We start from the raw sequence: 22759 nt of genomic DNA, 5'->3' as shown, positions 1-22759 counted from the left end.
CCTCTTTATGGCAAGTTATTTTATACTGTAACTACATAATGCACAAATGACAAAGACTATTAGTTGTGTCTCTGTCAGAGTCCTGCTCAGTCGCAGATTTTACCATTATGATGTGTGCAACAAGCAACAAGGTTTCCTCTGGGTGCTCCGGTTTGACCTACAAGTCCAAAGACATGCGTAATAGGTGAATTGGGTAAACTAAGTTGTCTGTAGTGTATATGTGTGATTGAGAGTGTATGGGTGATTCTTAGTGATGGGTTGCAGCTGGAAGGGCATCTGCTGCATAAAACATGTGCTGGATAAGTTGCCGGTTCATTTCGCTATGGCGACCCCAGATTAATAAAGGGACTAAGCAGAAAAAAAGAAAGTGAAATAATGAATGAATGAATGATAGTGCGAGTCAAAAAGCTGCTTAAAATTTGTTGGTTAAGGGTGCCATGTAGTGCAGGTCAAAAACCATGTGATCTGCGCAGCGCGAATAGTTTACATCAATCAAAAAGTGTAACAGCAGAGTATTAAAGTCGACTAGTCTGTGCAACCCCTAATTGCCTGTAGTAAATGTGCACCCTGATCTGATGCGGAAGGCATAAGCGAACAAAGTTGTTTTTACAGTTTTTTTGTGTACAAAAGTGTTCTTGGAGCTTCATATAATTACAGTTGAACCACTGAAGTCACACAGAAAGTTTGTACTCGGATGAGGATGAGAGAGTTCTCAGATTTAATCTAAAATATATCAACCTTGTTTTCTGATGATGAATGATTGATCCCAGGGGATTGGTATGACACAAGGGTGATAAATTAATAACCAAGTTTTCCTTTTGGGGGAACTATCCCTTTAATTCTACTGTGTTTTGTGCTTCAGATCGGCACGTCTGCCGTCAAAGAAGATAAAGAGGCCTTCGCCATTGTGCCAGTTCCTCCTGCAGAGGTGAGGGATCTGGACTTTGCTAATGATGCCAGTAAAGTGTTGGCATCCATCGCTGGCAAGCTAGAGAAGGGCACAATCACCCAGAATGAAAGAAGGTATGGAGTAGGAATGTGTTTGGGAAGTGTTTCTGTCCTCATGTGACCCCGGACTAAATGCTTTTGCCAGACCTAGGTTTCAATGCAGTAATTGATTACAGTGGAAAAAACACTTCCAGGAGGCTTTCCAGGCCAAAACTGGCATTTTTAAGCATTTACCAGCACATTTAGTGAAAAAATTTTGGATTTTGTCTAAGAATAAGGAGGTCATACTTTACAATTAGGTTGCATTACTTGATGTATTTACTAAGAAGAACTAATTATGAGCAATACTTGTAAGCATTTATTAATCATAGTTCAACATATACTAATTCAATAGTATAATAAAATCCATATTCATGCTTGTATCAATGTTCCATGAGTTAACATGAACTAACAATGAACAGTATTTTTTATTAATTAAATGAACAAATACTGCAATAAATGTATGGTTTATTGTTTGTTCATGTTAGTAAATGCAATTATCAACATTAACTAATACAACCTTATTGTAAAGTGTTACCAATAGGGACTGTTCAGAGATGAATCCATCATTATAATTAATATGACATTCATTTCTCTGTTGGTTTCTGTAGGTTTGTCACTAAGCTGCTGGAGGATCTCGTGTTTTTTGTAGTGGACATTCCCAACAATGGACAGGATGTGTTGGAGATCATGGTCAATAAACCCAATCGTGAACGACAGAAACTCATGAGAGAGCAGAACATCCTAAAACAAGTACGATTTAACCTACAATTTATAACTTGCAGTGGCTAAAAGACATACCTCATTATCTAAGAATGTTAATGTTAATGGTAATTCGGAAGGTATTTTCTATGACAAGTATCTACAACAAGGATAATAAATGTTGTTATTGCTATTATTATTATTATTATTATTATTATTATTGTTTATTATTATTATTATTAATTATATTGTTTAATTTTGTTTAACATTATCATATCATTGTGAAGTATTTCATTAAATGTAAACAAAAAGATGATTATTATTATTATTATTATTATTATTATTATTATTATAAAATACAAAATGGGGACTTATACATACAAAATGAAGAATACTTTGACATTGTTTATAGATGTTGTCTTGACAATGATTATAATAATAAGAAAGATAAATTATAAAATTACTTAATAAAGCATTTCTAAATCATATTTTGAGTTTTCTTTTTATTGTTATCCTTGTATTACTTACTCTACTAAGAAATTGTAATAATAATTGCAAACACTATGCCATGGTGAAATATAATGAAAGCCTTTATTTTAAATACAACTGATTCTTTAAAAGGCATTTCTGTTTGCAATTGCAAACCTAAACCTCTACACATTTCTGTGAGACAGCATGTACAGTTGCAAGAAAAAATGTTTTTATCAGCTTTACGATTATCTAATTCACAACAATAAAAAACACAGCCTGCTTAATCTAATACCACACAAACATTAAATGTTTTCATGTCTATATTGAACAGAACTTGTAAACATTCACTGTGCAGGGTGGAAAAATGTATGTGAACAACTAGGCTAATGACTTCTCCATAAGCTATTTGGAGCAGACGTTTTAGAATGTGCTTGGTTTGTTAATGCTGTCCCATTGTGCCCATTTTTGTTATTACATGATCTGTCAAAACAAAATCACATGAATTTTTGATGTTCATACTAGAATTCATTCAGTAAAGGTGTTCCCTCAAAGTGTATGATCATTTTGTTTTATTGAAAAAAAAGTTTATCCTTCCCAGTTGTGTGCATAAATTATGTGCAATTAAAACATTTCTGTGCATCTTAGAATTTCCATTAAGTCTTTTTTTATGTTTATATCTAAAATGTCAATAAAATAGGTGAATGGAAACAGGTAAAGTCTCCACTCTCTCTTTTTCACCAGATCTTCAAGCTGCTACAGGCTCCATTCACAGACAGCGGGGACGGTCCAATGCTGCGTCTGGAGGAGCTGAATGACCAGAGACACGCTCCCTTCAGGCACATCTGCCGGCTCTGCTACCGCGTCCTGCGACACTCACAGCAGGACTACAGGAAGAACCAGGTGCGTCACTGCATCAGAGCTTCAGTCTCTACTTTGATTGGCTAGCTAGCTTGCTGACCTCAGAGCAGTCTGATTGGCTGAACACATTGTGCGTGTCAGGATTATAATGCCCCTTTGAATATTTATTCGTTAAGGTTTGAAGGCTTTTTAAGCAAACGTAAACACAATACAGTTTGTTATATTGTAATAGATTTTGATCAGTTTTGATATGCGCGTGCTGTCATGTTGATGCAGCATAGAATGATCGTTTTCTTTGATCAATAAAATTTGGCAGTTAAAAGACTTAATAAATATAAGACCTGATAAATTAGCAACTTAAAAACATATAGATAAACTTATTTGTTGAACATGACAATGATATATGCAGTTGGAGGCAACATTTTTAGCCCTCCTGTGAAATTAAATTTTTTTTTCATATATTTCAGAGGGACAAATTCTTTTTGACATATTTTAAACATGACAGTTTTAATAACTCATTTCTTTTTGTTTTTGCCGTTATGACCGTTCATAATATTTACAGTATATTTTGCAAGATACTAGTATTGAGCTTAAAGTGACGATTAAATTTAACCAAAGCTTAACTGAGTTGATTATATTTACTAAGCAAGTCAGGTTAAATGGGCAAATCTTAAGTGGCCCCTAATAATATTGACTTTTAATTTTATTTTTGACATTTTAAAGCTGCTTTTATTTCAACATTTTTTTAGAAGAAAAAATATTTTAGGTAATGCTATGAAAATTTGATTGCTTAGTTAAACATCACTTCTCAAATATTTAGAAAAATAAACAATGTATATATAAACTCAAGTAGGATTGACTGAATCACATTTGGATGCACTCTAAAAACATATTTTAAATTGTGATATATTGATATTATTTACTTGAACATGCACAAACAACATCGACATCACACAAAACATATATACTTATTAATTAAAAAAGCCCGGAGACTGATCAACAAATTAATTTAATAAATATTGTTAATTATATTCAAAAGCATTACATTAAATGCTTAAATAACACAATTGAATATAACAACACAGACACACATTTTAATACCTTGTATTAGTAGTTTATCATTTTATCATTTTTAATTGTTTTTAATTATTTTAAGACCTAAGCTTATAGTTTTCAGCTACTTTCCAAGAAAACATATCTATTTTTATTTTGTCAAAGCTAATTTTAATTTTAATTTGTTTCATGCTTGCTTTGTTTGTGGCAAGCCCAATAATGTCAGATCGCACATAGTTAAAACTAAAATGGCTGAATTATTGCAGACAGCAAATATCTCACACCCTTAATAGAAAGAAACTCTTCAAACATCACATTGCCTCTTTAAAAGGTGAATAAGAACTAAAGTCCCATTGCTTTCCATGTTGATTTGCTAATTCTCTAATGTCTTGCTGACATGATTAAATTCAGCTCGTCTTTATTTTGATTCTCTGAGATATCTTCAGAAAGTTAAAGATGTTATCTGGGCATGCAGACATGGGTGTTATTTCCTGTGGTTTGCACTTTTACAACTACTTTTAAAACTCTTAAAACATTTTTAGAAACTATGGGTAATGCATTTTTACACCTCACTCCAACTTTCAAATATTTACTTGTCAGTGTTAATGCATTTACATGTGTAGTGTACTAGGTTAAATGGATTTATTGCATTTAATAGTTTGTATTTTTTGACATGCCTTATTCAATTTGAGCAAGAAGATTTTGAACTTATATAAATGCTATTTATATACTACTTGTTTTAATTGATTATTATAGTTTTGTAAACTTTAAATGCTATTTAGTAGTCTTTAAATACATTTTATTGGTATTTATTATCCCAATGCATTTTGATTGAAGTGTTTTACAGTAGTTTTAATTATTTTAGCACCTAAATTATTGAATTATTTTACTATTCCTGTTGGCTATTTTTCAACACAATATTCCTCATGTTTTAGTCTTCTCAACAGTTTTTGAACTTGAATGTATTTCATTTTACACACATCTAAGTATGCAACATTTATTATTTTTTAGCTTTTTCAACATTTTGTCAAGTTAAAAGTGTCTGGCATTTTTCGGTCAAGGTGATATATGGGTCAGAAAAAACAATAAAATGTGTTAAAACATACACTTAATACAGAAATACACTTTATTTACCATGTACACAATAACATCACCTTTATCAGGGGTGTCAAACTCAATTTCTGGAGGGCCGCAGCCCTGCAGAGTTTAGTTCCAGCCCTACTTCAACACACTTATCTGTAGGTACTGTATTAAACAAGCCTAAAGCACTCAGTTAGTTTGATCAGGAGTGTTTAATTGGGGTTGGAACAAAACTGTGCAGAGCTATGGCCCTCCAGTAACTGAGTTTGACACCTGTGACTCATATATGATATGTGTGCAGGTTAACTATGTGCTTATATAATAACTTTAACGATAAAAAGCTATTAGTTACTAGTTAATTAGTTAAAGTTATTAATAACTAATAAAGTTATGGTGACTAATAATCTTAACTTTTCTGAATTTTAATTGTAATATAATAATGTGCACCTTTTGTAAAGCTGCTTTGAAACAATAACTATTGTGAAAATAGCTATACAAATATACTTTTATATAAAATATTTGACATTCATTGACTGATGTGCAAAATGTTTTGTTTGGCCTAAATTTTAATGCAGTTTAAATCAAAACAGACTAGAGAATGGGGAACTTGTGTACAGATTGAATCACTGTTATGTCTTTGTGTCCAGGAATACATTGCCAAGCAGTTCCGCTTCATGCAGAAACAGATCGGCTACGATGTGTTGGCCGAGGACACAATAACAGCCCTCCTCCACAACAACCGCAAACTCTTGGAGAAGCACATCACGGCGGCAGAAATCGACACGTTTGTCAGCCTTGTGAGGAAAAACCGTGAACCGAGGTGGGAGAGACTGTAGTGCAAAGACAAAACAGCTCTTAAGAGCAACACTGAAACTTTTGGGCTTATATAAGTATGTATGAAGGAAGGCAAGACTGAAGTCTGACATGTATCAATGTGTTGTTTGTGTTCAGGTTTCTGGACTACCTCTCAGATCTGTGTGTGTCTATGAATAAGTCCATCCCAGTGACTCAGGAACTGATCTGCAATGCCGTTTTAAACCCCGCCAACGCTGACATCCTTATAGAGACCAAGTAAGACAAGGTTTCAAAACATGAACGTAGATTCATTCGGTTTCCAGGAAAACTGCATTAGTAATGTTAAAAGCAATTCTCCTTATTCATATTTTGGTCAAAGTCTCTGATAATGTATTAATAAAGGTTTTGTGATGATAGTAAAATTGTAGTTGCTGCTGCTGCTACTATTAGGCAAGGCAAGTTTTTTTATAAAGAACATTTCATACATGATGATAATTCAAAGTGCTTTAAATAAACAAGAATAAAAGAAACAAGTATAATAAAATAAAAAAGAATACAAATTATTAAAAACTGATTAAAATGTGTTAAATTGGTTTTAAAAGAATGGAAAAGAAAAGAGCTAAAGACATAATAATGCGATCTGCTGGATGTAGCACAGTCCTCATTCAGTAAAAGCACAGCTAAACAGATGTGTTTTCAGTCTTGATTTGAAAGTGCCTAATTTTGGAGCACATCTGATCACTTCTGGAAGCTGATTCCAGCAGCAGGGGGTGTAGTAGCTGAAGGCTTATTCATCCTGCTTTCACTCTTGGAGTTCCTAATTTACTTGATCCTAAAGATCATAGTGATCTGTTAAGTTTGTATTCAGCGAGTGTATCTGTCATATGTTGAGCTCCTAGGACAATTAGTGATTTATAGACAAATAAGAATACTTTCAAATCTATCCTGAATGTAACTGGGAGCCAGTGTAAAGACCTGAGGACAGGTGTGATGTGCCCTGATTTTCTGGTTCTGGTCAGAATCCTGGCAGCAGCGTATAAGCTGCAACTGGATAAGCTGCAACTGTCTGACTTTCATTTTGGGAAGGCCGATGAGGAATCTATTAAAGTATCTATTAAAAGTCTGTTTTCATTTTTAAAGAAATATTTATACTTGCAGTTGTCCTAGACCAGAGATGCCCAAACTAGGATCCGCGGGACAAAGTTAGCCTATGGCAGGGGTCACCAATCTCGTTTCTGGAGGTCCGGTGCCCTGCAGGGTTTAGCTTCAACTTGCCTCAACACACCTGCCTGGGTGTTTCAAGTATACAGAGTAAGACCTTGATTAGCTTGTTCAGGTGTGTTTGATTAGGGTTGGAGCTATAATCTGCTGAACACTGGACCTCTAGGAACAAGTTTGGTGATCCCTGGCATATGGTAACCTTTGATTTGGCTCACCATCCCATCTGAGAAGAGAGAGAAAGAATGATGGGGATGGTTTAGAGATTGTCATTTCATGTCAATTTTCATGTAACCTTTTTTTGTTTGTTTTATTGTAAAAAAGCTAACTGAAATGAAATGTTTCAACTTAAATGCTGTAATTTAGTTTAAAATGTACATACTGTCACCTGACAGGTAGAGGATGATGCAGAGACTGTAAGATAATACAGAGATAATGCAGAGAAAAATATATGTGTTTTTAAGAGGGAAAAACCAACATGTATTTGAACACTGCCTGCCAAATTGTAGACTTTTCCAATTAAGAGCTCCTTGTTGCCAGTTTCACTCAAAATTCCTTATTTCCCCCTGTCTTATTCTATATTATCTCAGGCTGGTGTTGTCCCGGTTCGAGGTGGAGTCTGGAGAGGGTCCTATGGAGTCAGAAATAGACGAGGAGGAGGTCTGGTTGTTTTGGAAGAACAGCAATAAGGAGGTGAAGAGTAAGAGCATCAGAGAGTTGGCACAAGATGCCAAAGAAGGCCAGAAAGACGACCAGGATGTCATTAGTTACTACAGGTCAGCCAAGCTTACAGTTTATAGAAAAAACTTATCTGAACATAATTTGAATCATAAAATGCAATCTGGTCTTATATATATTATAATATATATATATTTTGGTTTATATATATTTTGGTTTACTTTTATTGTTGTATGTATGTATTAATTAATTTTTAAAATATGTTGTATTTTTTGTAGATTTGGTTATTTACATCATCTTAAGCTACTAATTCCATTTTTGTTTAGTTTATTTTTTATGTTTATGTTTTGTTTTATTTCATTAAATGACTTTAGTTTTGTTAACATGACCCAAACTGTTGGGTGAAAAGTTTATTACATTTAAAAATATATATATATTAAATTTAATAATGTTTTTGTTTTTTATTATTGTTTAGTTAATGCTTAATCTGCTTTTTACAACTGCAACATGTTTCTATTTTCTTTCGTTTGTATTTATAATTTAAAGTTATATTTGTATATTATATTTATATAGTTATATTTTTATTATTGTTATTTGTTTCCTGTTAATGTTTATTTTATTTCACATTATACTTCAAATTTTTGTAATTGATCACAATTGCTTTCATAAATGACTAAATGTTTTCAAAATGGGAATTTTTCCTAATTATGTTTGAGTTGGTAATCAACAGAGTATTTCCAGTAATATTTTTTTCTTCTTTCTTATTTGTTTTATTGAAAATAAATTCTCGCAAATTATTCTGTGCTGTGATTATGGCAAAGAAAAAAGAAATTATTGCATGTTAAAGAGTGATGTTTAGTAATGTGTTCAAAAATCTTTCTGTTAAACAGAAAATTGGTGAAAAAAGTACACATAGTTGCTAATAATTCAGAAAGGTTAATAATTCTGATCTCAAATGTAAATCCAACTGAGAAAATATTTTTCCTCAAAATCTCACCCTTCTGGTTCATTTCCTCAGATATCAGCTGAATCTGTTTGCTCGGATGTGTTTGGACCGCCAGTATTTGGCCATTGAGAAGATCTCGGGCCAGCTAGATGTGGATCTGATCCTGCGTTGTATGTCAGATGAAGACCTGCCCTATGACCTCCGGGCCTCCTTCTGTAGACTGATGCTTCACATGCATGTGGACCGAGACCCACAGGAGCAGGTCATGCCTGTCAAATACGCCCGGCTGTGGTCCGAGATCCCCTCCAAAATCGCCATCGATGAGTAAGTTCAAGTGCTCATTTAATAATAATGTTTAATTTTTTCTACCATTATTGCACTAAACACTTTACTGAACGAAACATTCTTAACCAGGACTGTGTTATTATATTTATTACAATTAAGTGCACAAATTTTCTTTAACTTTTTGTATGTTTTGTTTGTCTTTGCATGTTTTATTGCTGCTAGTTTCTGTAAAAAATTTTGTTGTACTATTATTACAATGACAATAAATTGTCTTTATCTTTATTATTATGACTTGAAAAAATTAAAAAAATATTTTAAAGTTGCCAAAAGTTGCTGGCTGCAGTTTACCAAATGGCCACCGGTGTCGCCAATGACAAAGTTTTCTAAATACCGCTCTATTCATTACTGTTGTGTTTGGTTTTAGTTATGACAATGACGGAACCAGCAGAGATGAGATAAAGGAGCGTTTTGCGCTGACAATGGATTTTGTGGAGAACTACCTCAGAGATGTGGTCCTTCAAAATGTTCCTTTCTCCGATAAAGAGAAAAACAAGCTCACTTTTGAGGTAAGCCTCGTGTACTGCATACTAAAGCTCAATAAACGGTGGTTGTTTTGAACTTCGTTAGCTGGTTTCCATCATCCCTTGTCAATGCGCATTCGGAAATATTGCATGATAAGTGATGAAAATGGCATTTTTTTTTTATTAAAACTCCTTAATTCACACAAAAATTATGCTAGCTTAAGGTAGATTTGGATTTACGGGAAAGTCATGAATGTGAATAATGGGAGATGGAAACACATGTGCTAAATAAATTGATGTAGTGAACATTACACTCACGTGATCAATTAGCTGTCTCCATTATTCTTGCCTTGTTTACTGTTGATTACCAGATTACCAATACTACAGTTAGCCACTCTAAAAAGATTTGCTTTGTGTTTGGATAGAAACCTGACTTATTGACGTGTTTGCTTGTTTATTGTGTTTCTTAGGTTGTGAATTTAGCAAGAAACCTCATTTACTTCGGCTTTTACAACTTCAGCGACTTGTTACGTTTGACGAAGATCCTTTTGGCCATTTTGGACTGCGTTCATGTCAGCACCATTTATCCCATCAACAAGATGGAAAAAGGAGATGAGTCCAAAAGTAAATCTTCACACTCTTGATCTTTAATGTTATAATAATTTAGGTTTATTTGGTAGATCAGCAGCTCAACTTTCAATATTGATATTGTGTATTATAATCAGACAATTGCTAAATGTTTGAAACAGATATGTTGCCTGAGAGGTGTTTAACAATTGGTTGGTTATATTTCTGCAGGTAGTAATGTAATGAAGTCCATTCATGGTGTTGGTGAGCTGATGACTCAGGTGGTGCTGAGAGGAGGCGGATTCTTACCCACAACCCCTACAACACCTCCAGATGGAGATGTAGTGAAGACCCAGACAGAACCAGAGAAAGAAGACATTCTGGTGATGGATACCAAGCTAAAAATCATAGAGATCTTACAGGTGATTACAAACATTAAATAGTGGAACATGGAATAGCAATTAAATTTCAATAAAAAATAAATAAATAAATAAATAAACATTTTATTTTAAGCATTGCTATTCTGTGGTTTTATAGCGCTTAAAATATTTATTTATTTATTTATTTATTTATATTTTAATCATTGCTACTCTATTGTTTTATAGGGCTTAAAATATTTATTTATTTATATTTTAATCATTGCTATTATATGTTTTTTTAGGGCTTAAATGTTTTATTTTATTTTAATCATTGCTATTCAATGGTTTTATAGGGCTTAAAATATTTTATTTTATTTTATTTTATTTTACTTTATTTTAGACTTTTGGGACTTCAGAATATCCAGCCTGAGGAACCCTAATTTCAGCAGTTAGTAAAAACAGAGTAGAAATCTGTTAAAAATTTTTTTGTCATGTCTCTCTTGTTATTCAGTTCATTCTGAATGTTCGGCTGGACTACAGGATCTCCTGCTTGCTGTGCATCTTCAAACGAGAGTTTGACGAAAGCAACACACAAACAGATACAGCACCTGCTCCAAATGCAGACGGCCCCAACAGTATCCCAAATATTCCAGGTACTGTATACAATAAACCTGAGGACTATGATTGGCACTTACAGTATATTGAGTTACTACACAGATTATATGACCGTTTCTGTTTGTTTCACAGCTCTGGACTTTGAGAACATTGAAGAGCAAGCAGAAGGAATTTTTGGTGGCAGGTACAGATTAATTTCTCAAATTAATCAAAAAGTCTATCCAGTAATATTGGCAGCATTGGCATATGCGCGCTTTATAGAAATATGTTATTTACCTTTGGATCTTTTGCTCAAAATACAAAAATAGAATATAAAACTCTTGCGAAAAGGACAGTTTTATCAAAAAGGAATACAATTAAAATGTTACAAATATTGGCAGTCCTATAAAGTCATACGAGCAAAATATTTTTTGAATTATATTCCCATTTGTTTTATTGCATTTTTTTGTACACCTGGGTGATGATGAACAAGATATTGTTTCAGGAAGTAACACACAGGCCAAACACAATCAGGCATTCATCACAATGAGTAAAATAGTTTTGCTACACTGTAAAAGTGAAACAAAATAGAAAATATATACACTGTAAAACCCAAAAAGTTGAGTAAACAAAAAAAAACTAAAGGGTTAGTTAAAAAGGGTTGGTTAGTAAAAAAAAAAAAAAGAATCCTAATGAGTACTGTGAACTTAATCCATCTGAGTAAACGAAGCAATTTGAGCACAGCAAAACCCAATAAATGAAGAACTTAAACTAACTGAGTACTGCAAAACCCAATAAGTTAAGGCAACCAAAAGCCGTTTGAGGAAACCGATTGCAACAACCCATTTGAGGTAAAGTAATCTATACGAGTACTTAATGAGATATTTAATTAACTCATTACCTTTAACTGGGTTTAAAACTTTTTTTAAATGAGTAGAATTAACTTATAGTTAATTTTGAGTTAACTACATTCATTTCATTTGATAATGTTGATTGTTGGGTTTTACAGTGTAATTGTAAAAAAATGATACAATAAAAGGTTGTAAAGGCAGCTTTACAAAAGGTGCACAAATTAAGTTAGTTTCAATCAAATACAAGGTATTATATACCCTAAACATAGTTAACCTGCAGTTTTATGGCAAATAGGGGATGATTATGTGTACATGTTTGATGAAGTCTTTTAAGTGTATGTGTTGTCCTCGAAGTCTAAGACTAAAACTACAACTACAAAGTCTCTAAAACTGCGATATGTCCTGACAAACATTAGAACCAAAGGTGATTCATTAAAAAAAGGCTCTACTCTCATCCAAAAACAAACTGAAGGATCTTATTTATTTTTATTTTTTTGTTTGTTTAATATTTTAGGAAAAGGCTTTGAATGTTAAACAAAAATACTTTTTAGACTTTAATATATACAATAATATTAACTTTTTATGTTATTTTTTCATTCACTGTTAGAAAAATTCAAGGTTCCACCCAGTCCACTTTACACATTTAAGTGGATTGATCATGAAACAATTAAAAAAAAAAAAAAAACCAAGAACTGTGTTGTTTTAGCTCCTTTCAAATAAATTGTCTGAACAAGCACAAACATCATTTTTTGAGTTCAGCCTTCATTGCTCATATTTACCAAAGGTGCCAATATTAGTGGAGGTCACAGTAAAATCCCATGTAAGCACTGTATGTAATCATTTGTCTGCACTCAGTGAGGAGAACACACCTCTGGATCTTGATGACCACGGTGGCAGAACGTTTCTGAGGGTTTTGCTTCATCTCACCATGCATGACTATCCACCGCTTGTGTCCGGAGCGCTTCACCTGCTCTTTAGACACTTCAGCCAGAGACAAGAAGTGCTCATGGCTTTCAAACAGGTATTTAATACAGCAACGCTGATGTTACATTCAGTTTAATACACTCTTTTTTTATTATACAGTTGAAGTGAAAATTATTAGCCCTCCAGCGATTCCAATAATTCTTTTTCTTCTGGAGAAAGTCTTGTTTGTTTTATTTTGGCTAGGATGAAAGCAGTTTTTTATTTTTTATTTTAATGTCAATATTATTAGCTCCTTTACGCAATTTTTGTTTTCGATTGTTTAAAGTACAAACGTTATGCAAAACAGTTATACAGTGACATTCCTACTTAACCTAATTAATGAATATTACTTTATTTGAATACTAGTATCTTTAAAAATATCTAGTAAAATATTATGAACTGTCATCATGGCAAAGATAAAAGAAATCAGTTATTAGAAAACTAATTATTAATAGCTATTAATTATTATTAAACTATTATGTTTAGAAAAAATGTTGGAAAAAAATCTTCTCTACGTTAAACAAAAATTGTGGAAAAATATACAGGGGGGCTAATAATTCTGACTTCGACTGTATATAACTTCATGCAATGTACCCCCCCCCCCCCCCATGCAGGTTCAGCTTTTAGTGACCAGTCAAGACGTCGACAATTACAAACAGATCAAATCAGACCTTGACCAGCTGCGATCCAACGTGGAGAAATCTGAGCTCTGGGTTTATAAGCGTCAGGGTGATGAAGGCATGGATGGAGGAGACGGACTTCCTGCAGAGTCTGACCACAAAAAGAAGGTGCTAGCATTTATTATTTACAGCAGGGGGGCTTTTGTAGGCATTTGGTGCACATATAAATGTATTTATGAATTTTTTATTAATGTATTATTTATGAAATTCAACACACTATAATATTGTGTATAGTCTAAATTTCCCCTATTCACAGTTTTTTACATTATATCAATCAATAAAAAAACATTTATTTGAATATATATTATAAAAATATATTTTTGATATATATTTTTTGTAACTATTTTTTTTTTTACTTATAAATATAAATGGTTTTGCTTACATATATTAGCATTAGTGCGGGGAAAAAATTAATTGTGATTTAAAATATGTGTGTGTACTGTGTATGTTTATTGTGTATATATAAGTACACACATGCTTGCATAATCTGAGAAATGTTTATTATAATTGAAGATTAAAAATATATGTATATGATTCAAATTATACATACATTTAAATATCTATGTAAGAATTGTTTTGTATAATTTTGTGTTCATGTATGTACCAGTCATAATAAATTTACATAATAAATATGCACATATATTTACCGAAACTTGATTAATAATTGCCCAGCACTAATTAACACACAGTATATTATCAATTTATGCAATGAAATTATACATGTTTCGAGGACAAAAAAATTTGAAAGGTGAAATGAACATTATTGTTGCACTTTCACATTCCTTTAAAACATTTTTTTGTTTTATTTAATTTTAGAACTTCTTAAATAGAGCTTTAACTTACATTTGTTAATAATTACGTTATTATTAACATAATTGTTATTATTATATTGTAATAATTACAGTTAACTTAAAATCTAACAATATTGCATGATATAAAATTAATAAATATTAAAATAATTCATAAAAAAATATTTTATGTAATTAACTACCTGGCTGTAGCCTAATTTAATATAATTGGTAAAATACACTAATATATTTTGTATTTTGTAAGCTGTCTTATGTTCTGTTTTTGTAAGGTCTATTTTATTTTAAAACTTCTCTTACCTTTTCTCTGGGACCTTGAAACTGTTATTAATTAAATTCAATGCATCATTCACACTTCATCCACACACTTTATTTAGCCCCCGTGTTTATTCCTTTTCTAGAGGGACTCTGGCTCAGACAAAAAAAAGACGGACGGAAATGGCAGTGACAATTACAGAGACGTAAAAGAGGTAAAGTGTTTTTCACACGCACACACATTTAGCTTTGTGTAGCAGTCAGCGGTTATATTGCCATTCACCATAAACAGTGGCAAAGCTAATTATGTAGCCTCCTTTTCTAAAGTTGATCTAATTAGCCAGTGCTGAAGTGTTCATCTAGAGGAATTAACTCCACATAAACTGTCGAAGAGTGTTTGAGCTCTTCTTTTTCTCCTGTTTGAAATAAACCCAAATATACATGAAAGACACTTTTGAAATGTTGTTTTTGAGACCAGGCATGAACAGACTTTATATTCCAGATGTATACATTATATTATATTATATTATATTATATTATATTATATTATATTATATTATATTATATTATATTATATTATATTATATTATATTATATTATATTAAATTATATTATATTATATTATATTATATTATATTTTATTATATTTTATTATATTTTATTATATTATAATAAAATTTTCAGTGAATATAGGTCATCTATTTCATCTATACAGCTATTTGAACAAAGCAGATTTATCAAACAGAAATATTTATTAATAATAGTATTTTAGTCATCAAACATCGTTAGAAATAGAAAGATAATACATTTAAGTTCACTCTTAATATTTGAGAAACAAATACAATTTACAAAATTAAAAAAAAAAAATATTTTTTGAATCTTGAATTTTGCATATACATTTGCCTCACTAATTTTGGACTTTTATCATATATTTGTTAGATTAGCTCCAGATTTGACTTCAGTACTTACTAATCTAATGTATATGCACAAATATAACATTGTAAAGCTTTATATAGAAAATATTAATTGAAATGAGAGATTTGTGATGGGTGTACACATATATGTTGAGCACTGTATTTAGTATTAAATAATAATGCACCACCAACATCAGTCATCACTGTCAACCTGCTCTCACCTTAAAACATTTTATTTGAATGTGAAAGTTGAAGAAACATTTATCTATCTATCTATCTATCTATCTATCTATCTATCTATCTATCTATCTATCTATCTATCTATCTATCTATCTATCTATCTATCTATCTATCTATCTATCCATCTATCCATCTATCCATCTATCCATCTATCCATCCATCCATCCATCCGTCCATCCATCCATCTAGTCTGTCTGTCTGTCTGTGTCTTTCTGTCTGTCTGTCTATCTATCTGCCTATCTGCCTGTCTGTCTGTTTATCCATCCATCCATCCATCTGTATATCTATCCATCCATTCATCCATCCATCCATCCATCCATCCATCAATCCATCCATCCATCCATCCATCCATCCATCCATCCATCCATCCATCCATCTGATTTTCATAAAGAAACACTTTGATGGATGATGATCTTAAAAACGTAAAGTTATTTATTTATATATATATATATATATATATATATATATATATATATATATATATATATATATATATATATATATAAATATTGAAATGAAAAATCATATTTAACTTATACAATTTTTGTGAATTTATATTTATATATCTGTTTGTGTATCATTTCATTGAAATATGAAGCTGTTCTTTTCATGAGTGTTTTTATGTAAATTGATCTTGCTGTGAAAATTAATGAAGGCATTATTCATTTGTTTATTCATTCATTTGTTTATTTATTTCTCCTGTTTTTGTTTCGCCCGTCTTTAGATCCTCCTGCGTCTCAGTAAACTGTGCGTGCAGGAAGGGCCGTCGGGGAAGAAGAGTAAGAAACAGCAGCAAAGGCTCTTGAGAAACATGGGAGCTCATTCAGTGGTGCTGGAGCTGCTGCAGATCCCATATGAGAAGGTGCAGAGCTGAATCTTCAGTAAATTACAAACATCTAAAAAGACTAGTAATTTTTTTTTGTCAATCTTATACAGGAAACTGGGCTATTTTTGTCTGCTTGTTATGTGAATGACTTAAAGGAATAGTTTAATAACCAAAAATGTACATTTACTCACTATTTACCCTACCTCAAGTGTCATGCTTTTGAACACAAAATCTCTCATATGATAAGGTGCAGGGCAGATTCTTTAGTGAATCACAAACATCCAAAAATACTTTTTCAATGATAATTACTCATTGTTTACTCCTAAAGTGGTTTTACTATTGATGAACACGATAAAAGATATTTTGAAGAAAGCTGAAAACCTGTAACCATTGACTTCAATAGTAGGAAATCAAATAATATGGAAGTCAATAGTTACAGATTTTACACTATACAGACAATTTAGTTTATTCAATTCACCTATTGTGCCTATTCCACCGAAGAAACCGGAGGAAACCCACGCCAACATGGGAAGAGCATGCAAACTCCACAGAGAAATGCCAGCTGGCCCAACCGGGACTGTTCTAACTACTGGGCCATCGTGCCACCTTTTGAATAACTTTAACTAATTTTTTTAGTTAACCAACCATAAACGGTGTAGTGCAAAACATTCAAAGTCTGCTTTGATTCTTAAATGACTGACTCTTACTGATCATGTTCTTTTAAGTGAATTCAAAACATGCATGTGAGCAGTATAGTCAGATTCATGAATGAATGACTCTTACAATTTGTGTCTTATTGGTATGTCCATAATATGCAACACAAGCTGGGTAGTCTAATTCTTAAAGGGATTACAAAGCTAAAACAAAACTAGTGTTGTCTGTTTCTTGAGTGAATGACACCTAAGAGTAGTTTATTTTTTAGTCAATAACAACACTTATTGATCAGTCTGAGCAAAAAATGAATTAATGATTTACATTTAGTCATTTAGCAGATGCTTTTATCCAAAGCGACTTACAAATAAGGACAAGGAAGCAATTTACACAACTATAAGAGCAACAATGAATAAGTGCTGTTGGCAAGTTTTAGGTGTGTAAAGTCTAAAAAAGAAAGCATTAGTAATGTAAGGTTTTTTTTTCTTTTTCTTTTTTGAGTACAGTTAGTGGTTTCACCAGAGAGGCAATTGCAGATTAGGATGGAAAGTGGAGACTAAATAGTTGAGTTTTTAGTCGTTTCCTGAATACAGCAAGTGACTCTGCCGTTCTGATGCTGTTAGGGAGTTCATTCCACCAACTGGGCAGATTGAATGCGAGAGTTCGGGAAAGTGATTCCTCCCCTATTTGGGATGGAACCACGAGGCGACGTTCATTCACTGAACGCAAGTTTCTGGAGGGCACATAAATCTGCAGAAGTGAGAGCAGATAAGAAGGAGCAAAGCCAGAGGTCGCTTTGTTGGCAAACATCAGAGCTTTGAATTTGATGCGAGCAGCCACTGGCAGCCAGTGCAAACGGATGAGCAGCGGAGTGACATGTGCTCTTTTAGGTTCATTAAAGACCACTCGTGCTGCTGCGTTCTGGAGCAGCTGAAGAGGTTTGATAGAGTTAGCTGGTAGTAGAGAGTTGCAGTAATCCAGTCTGGAGAGAACAAGAGCTTGAACAAGGAGTTGAGCTGCATGTTCAGATAGGAAGGGTCGGATCTTTCTGAAGTTATAGAGTGCAAATCTGCAAGATCAAGCAGTTCTAGAAATATGGTCAGAGATGTTTAGTTGGTCATCAATCATTACTCCAAGGCTTTTCACCATTTTGGATGCAGTAATGGTTGCCCCATCCATCTGGATTTAAAATTTATGGTGTAGAGTTGGGTTGGCAGAAACTTCAAGCATTTCCGTTTTCGCGAGGTTAAGCTGAAGATAATGATCTCTCCTCCCGTGGGAAATGTCCGACCGGCAGGCTGAGATGCGAGCTGGAACCGAGGGATCATCAGGTTAAAAAGAGAGGTATAGCTGGGTATCATCAGCATAGCAGTGGTAGAAAAATCCATGTTTCTGGATGACTGGTCTTAGAGATGTCGTGTAGATGGAGAAGAGAAGTGGCCCAAGAACAGAGCCTTGAGGTACCCCAGTGTTTAGATACTGTAGGTTGGACACCTCTCCCCTCCAAGACACCCTGAATGACCTGTCAGAGAGGTAAGATCTGAACCATTGAATAACAGTGCCTGCAACGCCCTGTGACTCAAGCGTAGATAGCAGGATCTGGTGGTTTACAGTGTCAAAAGGAGCTGATAAATCCAGCAAGATGAGGACTGATGATTTAGAGTCTGCTTTAGCCAGTCTGAGATCTTCCACGACCGAGAGCAGGGCCGTCTCAGTTGAGTGGCCTTTCTTAAAGCCGGATTGCTTGTTGTCCATGAGGTTGTTTTGAGTAAGAAAGTCCAGGAATTAATTGGATTAATTAATTAATTAATTATTTCTCCAGAATCTTGAATGGAAGCAGGGATACTGGTCTCTATTTAGGGATACCGGTCTGTACCGGTCTGCTGATTTAACAGCTGGAAATTTCTTATGATTTCCATCCTTAGTGAAATATTGTGTTTTTGTTTTTAGAGTTTAATTCTGATTACTTAAGGTATAATGAGCTGGTAAAACACACACACACTAACTAAAGTCTGAAAAAACGATGTACATTTTGGCAGGGTGAGGACGTCCGAATGCAAGAGATCATGAAACTGGCTCATGAGTTTCTTCAGAACTTCTGCGCAGGGAACCAGCAAAACCAGGCTCTGCTCCACAAACACATCAACCTGTTTCTCAACCCCGGGGTAAGATACAGTATTCTTATTGGTATTGGTGGTTTACAGCAGGGTTTTCAACCATGTTCCTGGAGGACCACCAGCTCGGCACATTTACAATGTCCCTTTAACCAAACACACCTGATTAAGATTATCAGCTTATTAGCATAGATTGAAAGACCTGTAATGGGTGTGACAGATAAAGAAGACATCCAAAACATGCAGTGTTGGTGGTCCTCCAGGAACATGCCTGAGAAACACTGGTTTACAGGGACTATCCATTGGTGTAATGCATTTTGTACTGTAAAAACCAATTGTTTAAGTTTTTTCTTTAGGAATATCAAAAGACCTCATTAAGTATGATCTTGAAGTGTTTTGAATTACAGGGATGTCATGCATGTACTTGTAAACCACCATAATAAAGTACAACCATGTCATATCCATGTCATTAAACAAAAAACTGTCCATGTAAACCACCAAAACCAGCACACCCACCCACACACAGGGCATCAATGCGCTTCTTCAGTCTGTTTGAGTGTTGGGTGACTCTTACAATGACAGAGGTTCTCAGTTTCCATATTGCTAAGCTTTATGATTCATCATTATGACAACATGTCGAGACAAATTTTGCTCCTAATTTTGAGGGATTTTACTGTAACTGTGTTAATTGCAATGTTTGTGTGTTGTTGAGGTTAGTCATGACGTTTCTTCATGTATACCCCAAAACCACTTTTGAAATGTCAGACTTCTTGCTATAAATTGATATACAGTGTGTTTTGACACTTGTCACTGCAAAAGTAATGACCGGGTAGATGATTTTCATTAAGGGTACCAGATTTTATGCGAAGAGTTAATAAATAACAAGATACAAAAATTGGAGACACTACGTCAAAACTTATAAATACTTTCTAGTAGTATATTCAGGATTTACTTTATTTAAATATAAATTCTCTATATCTCTAAATCTAATATATTTTTTTTGTATTTTGAAAGTACATGTGAAGTTAAAAAGCCAAAATTGACATTGTTTTGGTGAATGAATCTATTACAAACTGGCTAAACTTTGATCATTGCAGATTTATACCTTTATAAATTGATTAATATTAGTGATAATATTAATGTTAATATCAATATTAATGGTAATTTTGTTGATGACGATGTTGATAATGTTGATGTTAATGTTGTTGATGATGTTGATAATGTTAATGATGTTGATAATGTTAACATTGATGTTAAATTAATTAATTAATAGAATGTTAGTAAACTAAAAAGACTTTATTCATTTTTTATTCATAAATGCATCACAAAAAACTGAATATTCATTATTCAGTAGTCCTCTTAGATCACCATTTGGTGTTCATATTTATATATAGTTCATCATTAGGTCACATTTGTATTAGTGTTCATCACAAGATTTAGTTTGAAAGTCCACTAAGTCACCTCAGATAGTTTGAATGCAATCCAGTTTTTTTTTTCTTTGCTTAAAATTAGAAATCACTGTATGTGTTTGTTCTTCAGATCCTGGAGGCAATCACCATGCAGCACATATTCATGAACAACTTCCAGCTATGCAGTGAGATGAACGAACGTGTCGTGCAGCACTTTGTTCACTGCATCGAGACCCATGGCCGACACGTCCAGTACCTGAAGTTCCTGCAGACCATCGTCAAGGCAGAGAACAAATTCATCAAGAAGTGCCAGGACATTGTGATGGCCGAGGTAAGATGCTGATGTGTGCTGGAAGAATTTTCATTGTTAGTTGGATCGCGAACACTTTAAAGTAACAATTCACACCATTTAGTACTGGCTTATTACCTGCATATTGTTAATCTTTTATTAGCACTTGATCTTATTTTACATTCCTAATCCTACCCAATACCTTAACCCAACTACTAACTTCATAATAGCAGTTAGTAATAATAAGTAGTTATTAAGCCTTAGTTAGTAGGTTGTTAATAGAGTGAATTGTACATTTAAAAAATTGTGACAGTTTTGTCTAATGATGAAATTTCCCATAAATTCCAACTATTGATCATCACTTTGATTAATCAATAAAGATGCACTAAAAAGTTTCGTTTGCATGTTCCCCATATGTTTACTCCAGGTGCTCCGGTTTCCTCCATAGTCCAAAGACATGCTGTGTAATTGGATGAACTAAATTGGCTGTAGTTTATTAGTGTGTGTGTGTGAATGTAAAAGTGAATTTTCCCAGTATTGGGTTGCGGCTGGAAGGTCATCCACTGCGTAAAACATATGCTGGAATATCAGGCAACCCTTGATAAATAAGGGACTAAACCAGAGGTGAAAAAATGAATGAATGAAGGTGAAAACGTCAAACAAACACGCCTATAACCCAACAAGACTCCGCCCCTTTTCAATATCTCTGCTGTAGTTAATAGACACGCCCCTTTACTGCTGATTGGCTTTGTGCTTTAACAATGCAATATGTGTCTATATGAGACACAGATAGGACTCAAAATACAAGCATCCTCACCCCAATTTTATTTTACTGTAAATAAAAGGATAGTAGGATTGTAAAAAGAATAATTAAATAAACAATTTAATGATCAGATGTAATAATAATATACATTTTATAGTACTCAGCAAAAATAAGTACATCCCCTTTTGATAATTAATGTTTTCATCTATTTCTCAGTGCATATTTCCAATCATTTTTGGTGCATTTAAACAAAACTAAAACATTACTAAACTAAAAACTAAAATAAGAGTTTGGTCCGCTAACTTCTTCAGGAATAGAAAGATAATACATCTTAAATACATATATCTCTAATACATACAAAAAAGATGCATTATAAATTTTCAACTAAATTGTTTAAATATATATTTTATGTTTCTCTTGATTTATCCTGTTTATTAAAAATTTATTTTATATTTTTCTCTGACATATTCATTTTTGGACTTTGATCTTAAGTTTTTTTTGTTAGTGACAATTTTGGCTTTGGTATTAACTAATCTAATCTATATATTATTATACAAATATGTTATTGTAAAACACTCTATTGAAAAGAGAGATCTGTGAGGGCTGTACTTATTTATTCTGAGCACTATATATACAGTAGCGTATTTATTATTCCTTCATTCATTTTCTTTTCGGCTTTAGTCCTATATTAATCAGTGGTTGCCACAGCGGAATGAACTGGCAACTTATCCAGCATATGTTTTACACAGCAGATGCCCTTGTTCCAGCCACAACTCAATACTTGGAAACACCTATACACTCTTGCATTCACACACAGACACTACAACCAATTTAGCGTATTCAGTTTACCTATTGTTCATGTCATTGGATTGTTGGGGAAACTG

At 33.2% G+C, this 22759-nt stretch overlaps 1 protein-coding gene across 50 annotated transcripts in view; it reads left to right on the top strand.

Annotated features, from left to right (window-relative positions):
• The window catches only part of itpr1b (inositol 1,4,5-trisphosphate receptor, type 1b), a 246205-nt gene that overhangs the window by 79941 nt on the left and 143505 nt on the right, over window positions 1–22759 (top strand). For all 50 annotated transcript variants that reach the window (XR_015502790.1, XR_015502791.1, XR_015502786.1 and 47 more), the window contains 18 exons: window positions 863–1023; window positions 1599–1740; window positions 2902–3060; window positions 5799–5971; window positions 6103–6222; window positions 7755–7940; window positions 8861–9112; window positions 9498–9639; window positions 10065–10218; window positions 10393–10583; window positions 11032–11173; window positions 11268–11319; window positions 12821–12986; window positions 13543–13716; window positions 14816–14884; window positions 16548–16685; window positions 19340–19465; window positions 20954–21154. Coding sequence is in view for 44 of the 50 variants with exons in the window: in XM_087274003.1 (XP_087130129.1) it covers window positions 863–1023; window positions 1599–1740; window positions 2902–3060; window positions 5799–5971; window positions 6103–6222; window positions 7755–7940; window positions 8861–9112; window positions 9498–9639; window positions 10065–10218; window positions 10393–10583; window positions 11032–11173; window positions 11268–11319; window positions 12821–12986; window positions 13543–13716; window positions 14816–14884; window positions 16548–16685; window positions 19340–19465; window positions 20954–21154 (2748 nt within the window). In the remaining 6 variants the exon portion in view is untranslated. The remainder of the gene's footprint in view (window positions 1–862; window positions 1024–1598; window positions 1741–2901; window positions 3061–5798; window positions 5972–6102; window positions 6223–7754; window positions 7941–8860; window positions 9113–9497; window positions 9640–10064; window positions 10219–10392; window positions 10584–11031; window positions 11174–11267; window positions 11320–12820; window positions 12987–13542; window positions 13717–14815; window positions 14885–16547; window positions 16686–19339; window positions 19466–20953; window positions 21155–22759) is intronic.

The sequence above is a fragment of the Danio rerio genome, chromosome 11, assembly GCF_052040795.2.
Source record: "Danio rerio strain M-AB ecotype USA chromosome 11, GRCz13ab, whole genome shotgun sequence".
Classification (NCBI taxonomy): domain Eukaryota; kingdom Metazoa; phylum Chordata; class Actinopteri; order Cypriniformes; family Danionidae; genus Danio; species Danio rerio.
Note: the sequence above shows the minus strand (reverse complement) of the source record. Positions and strands in the feature narration are given on the sequence as shown.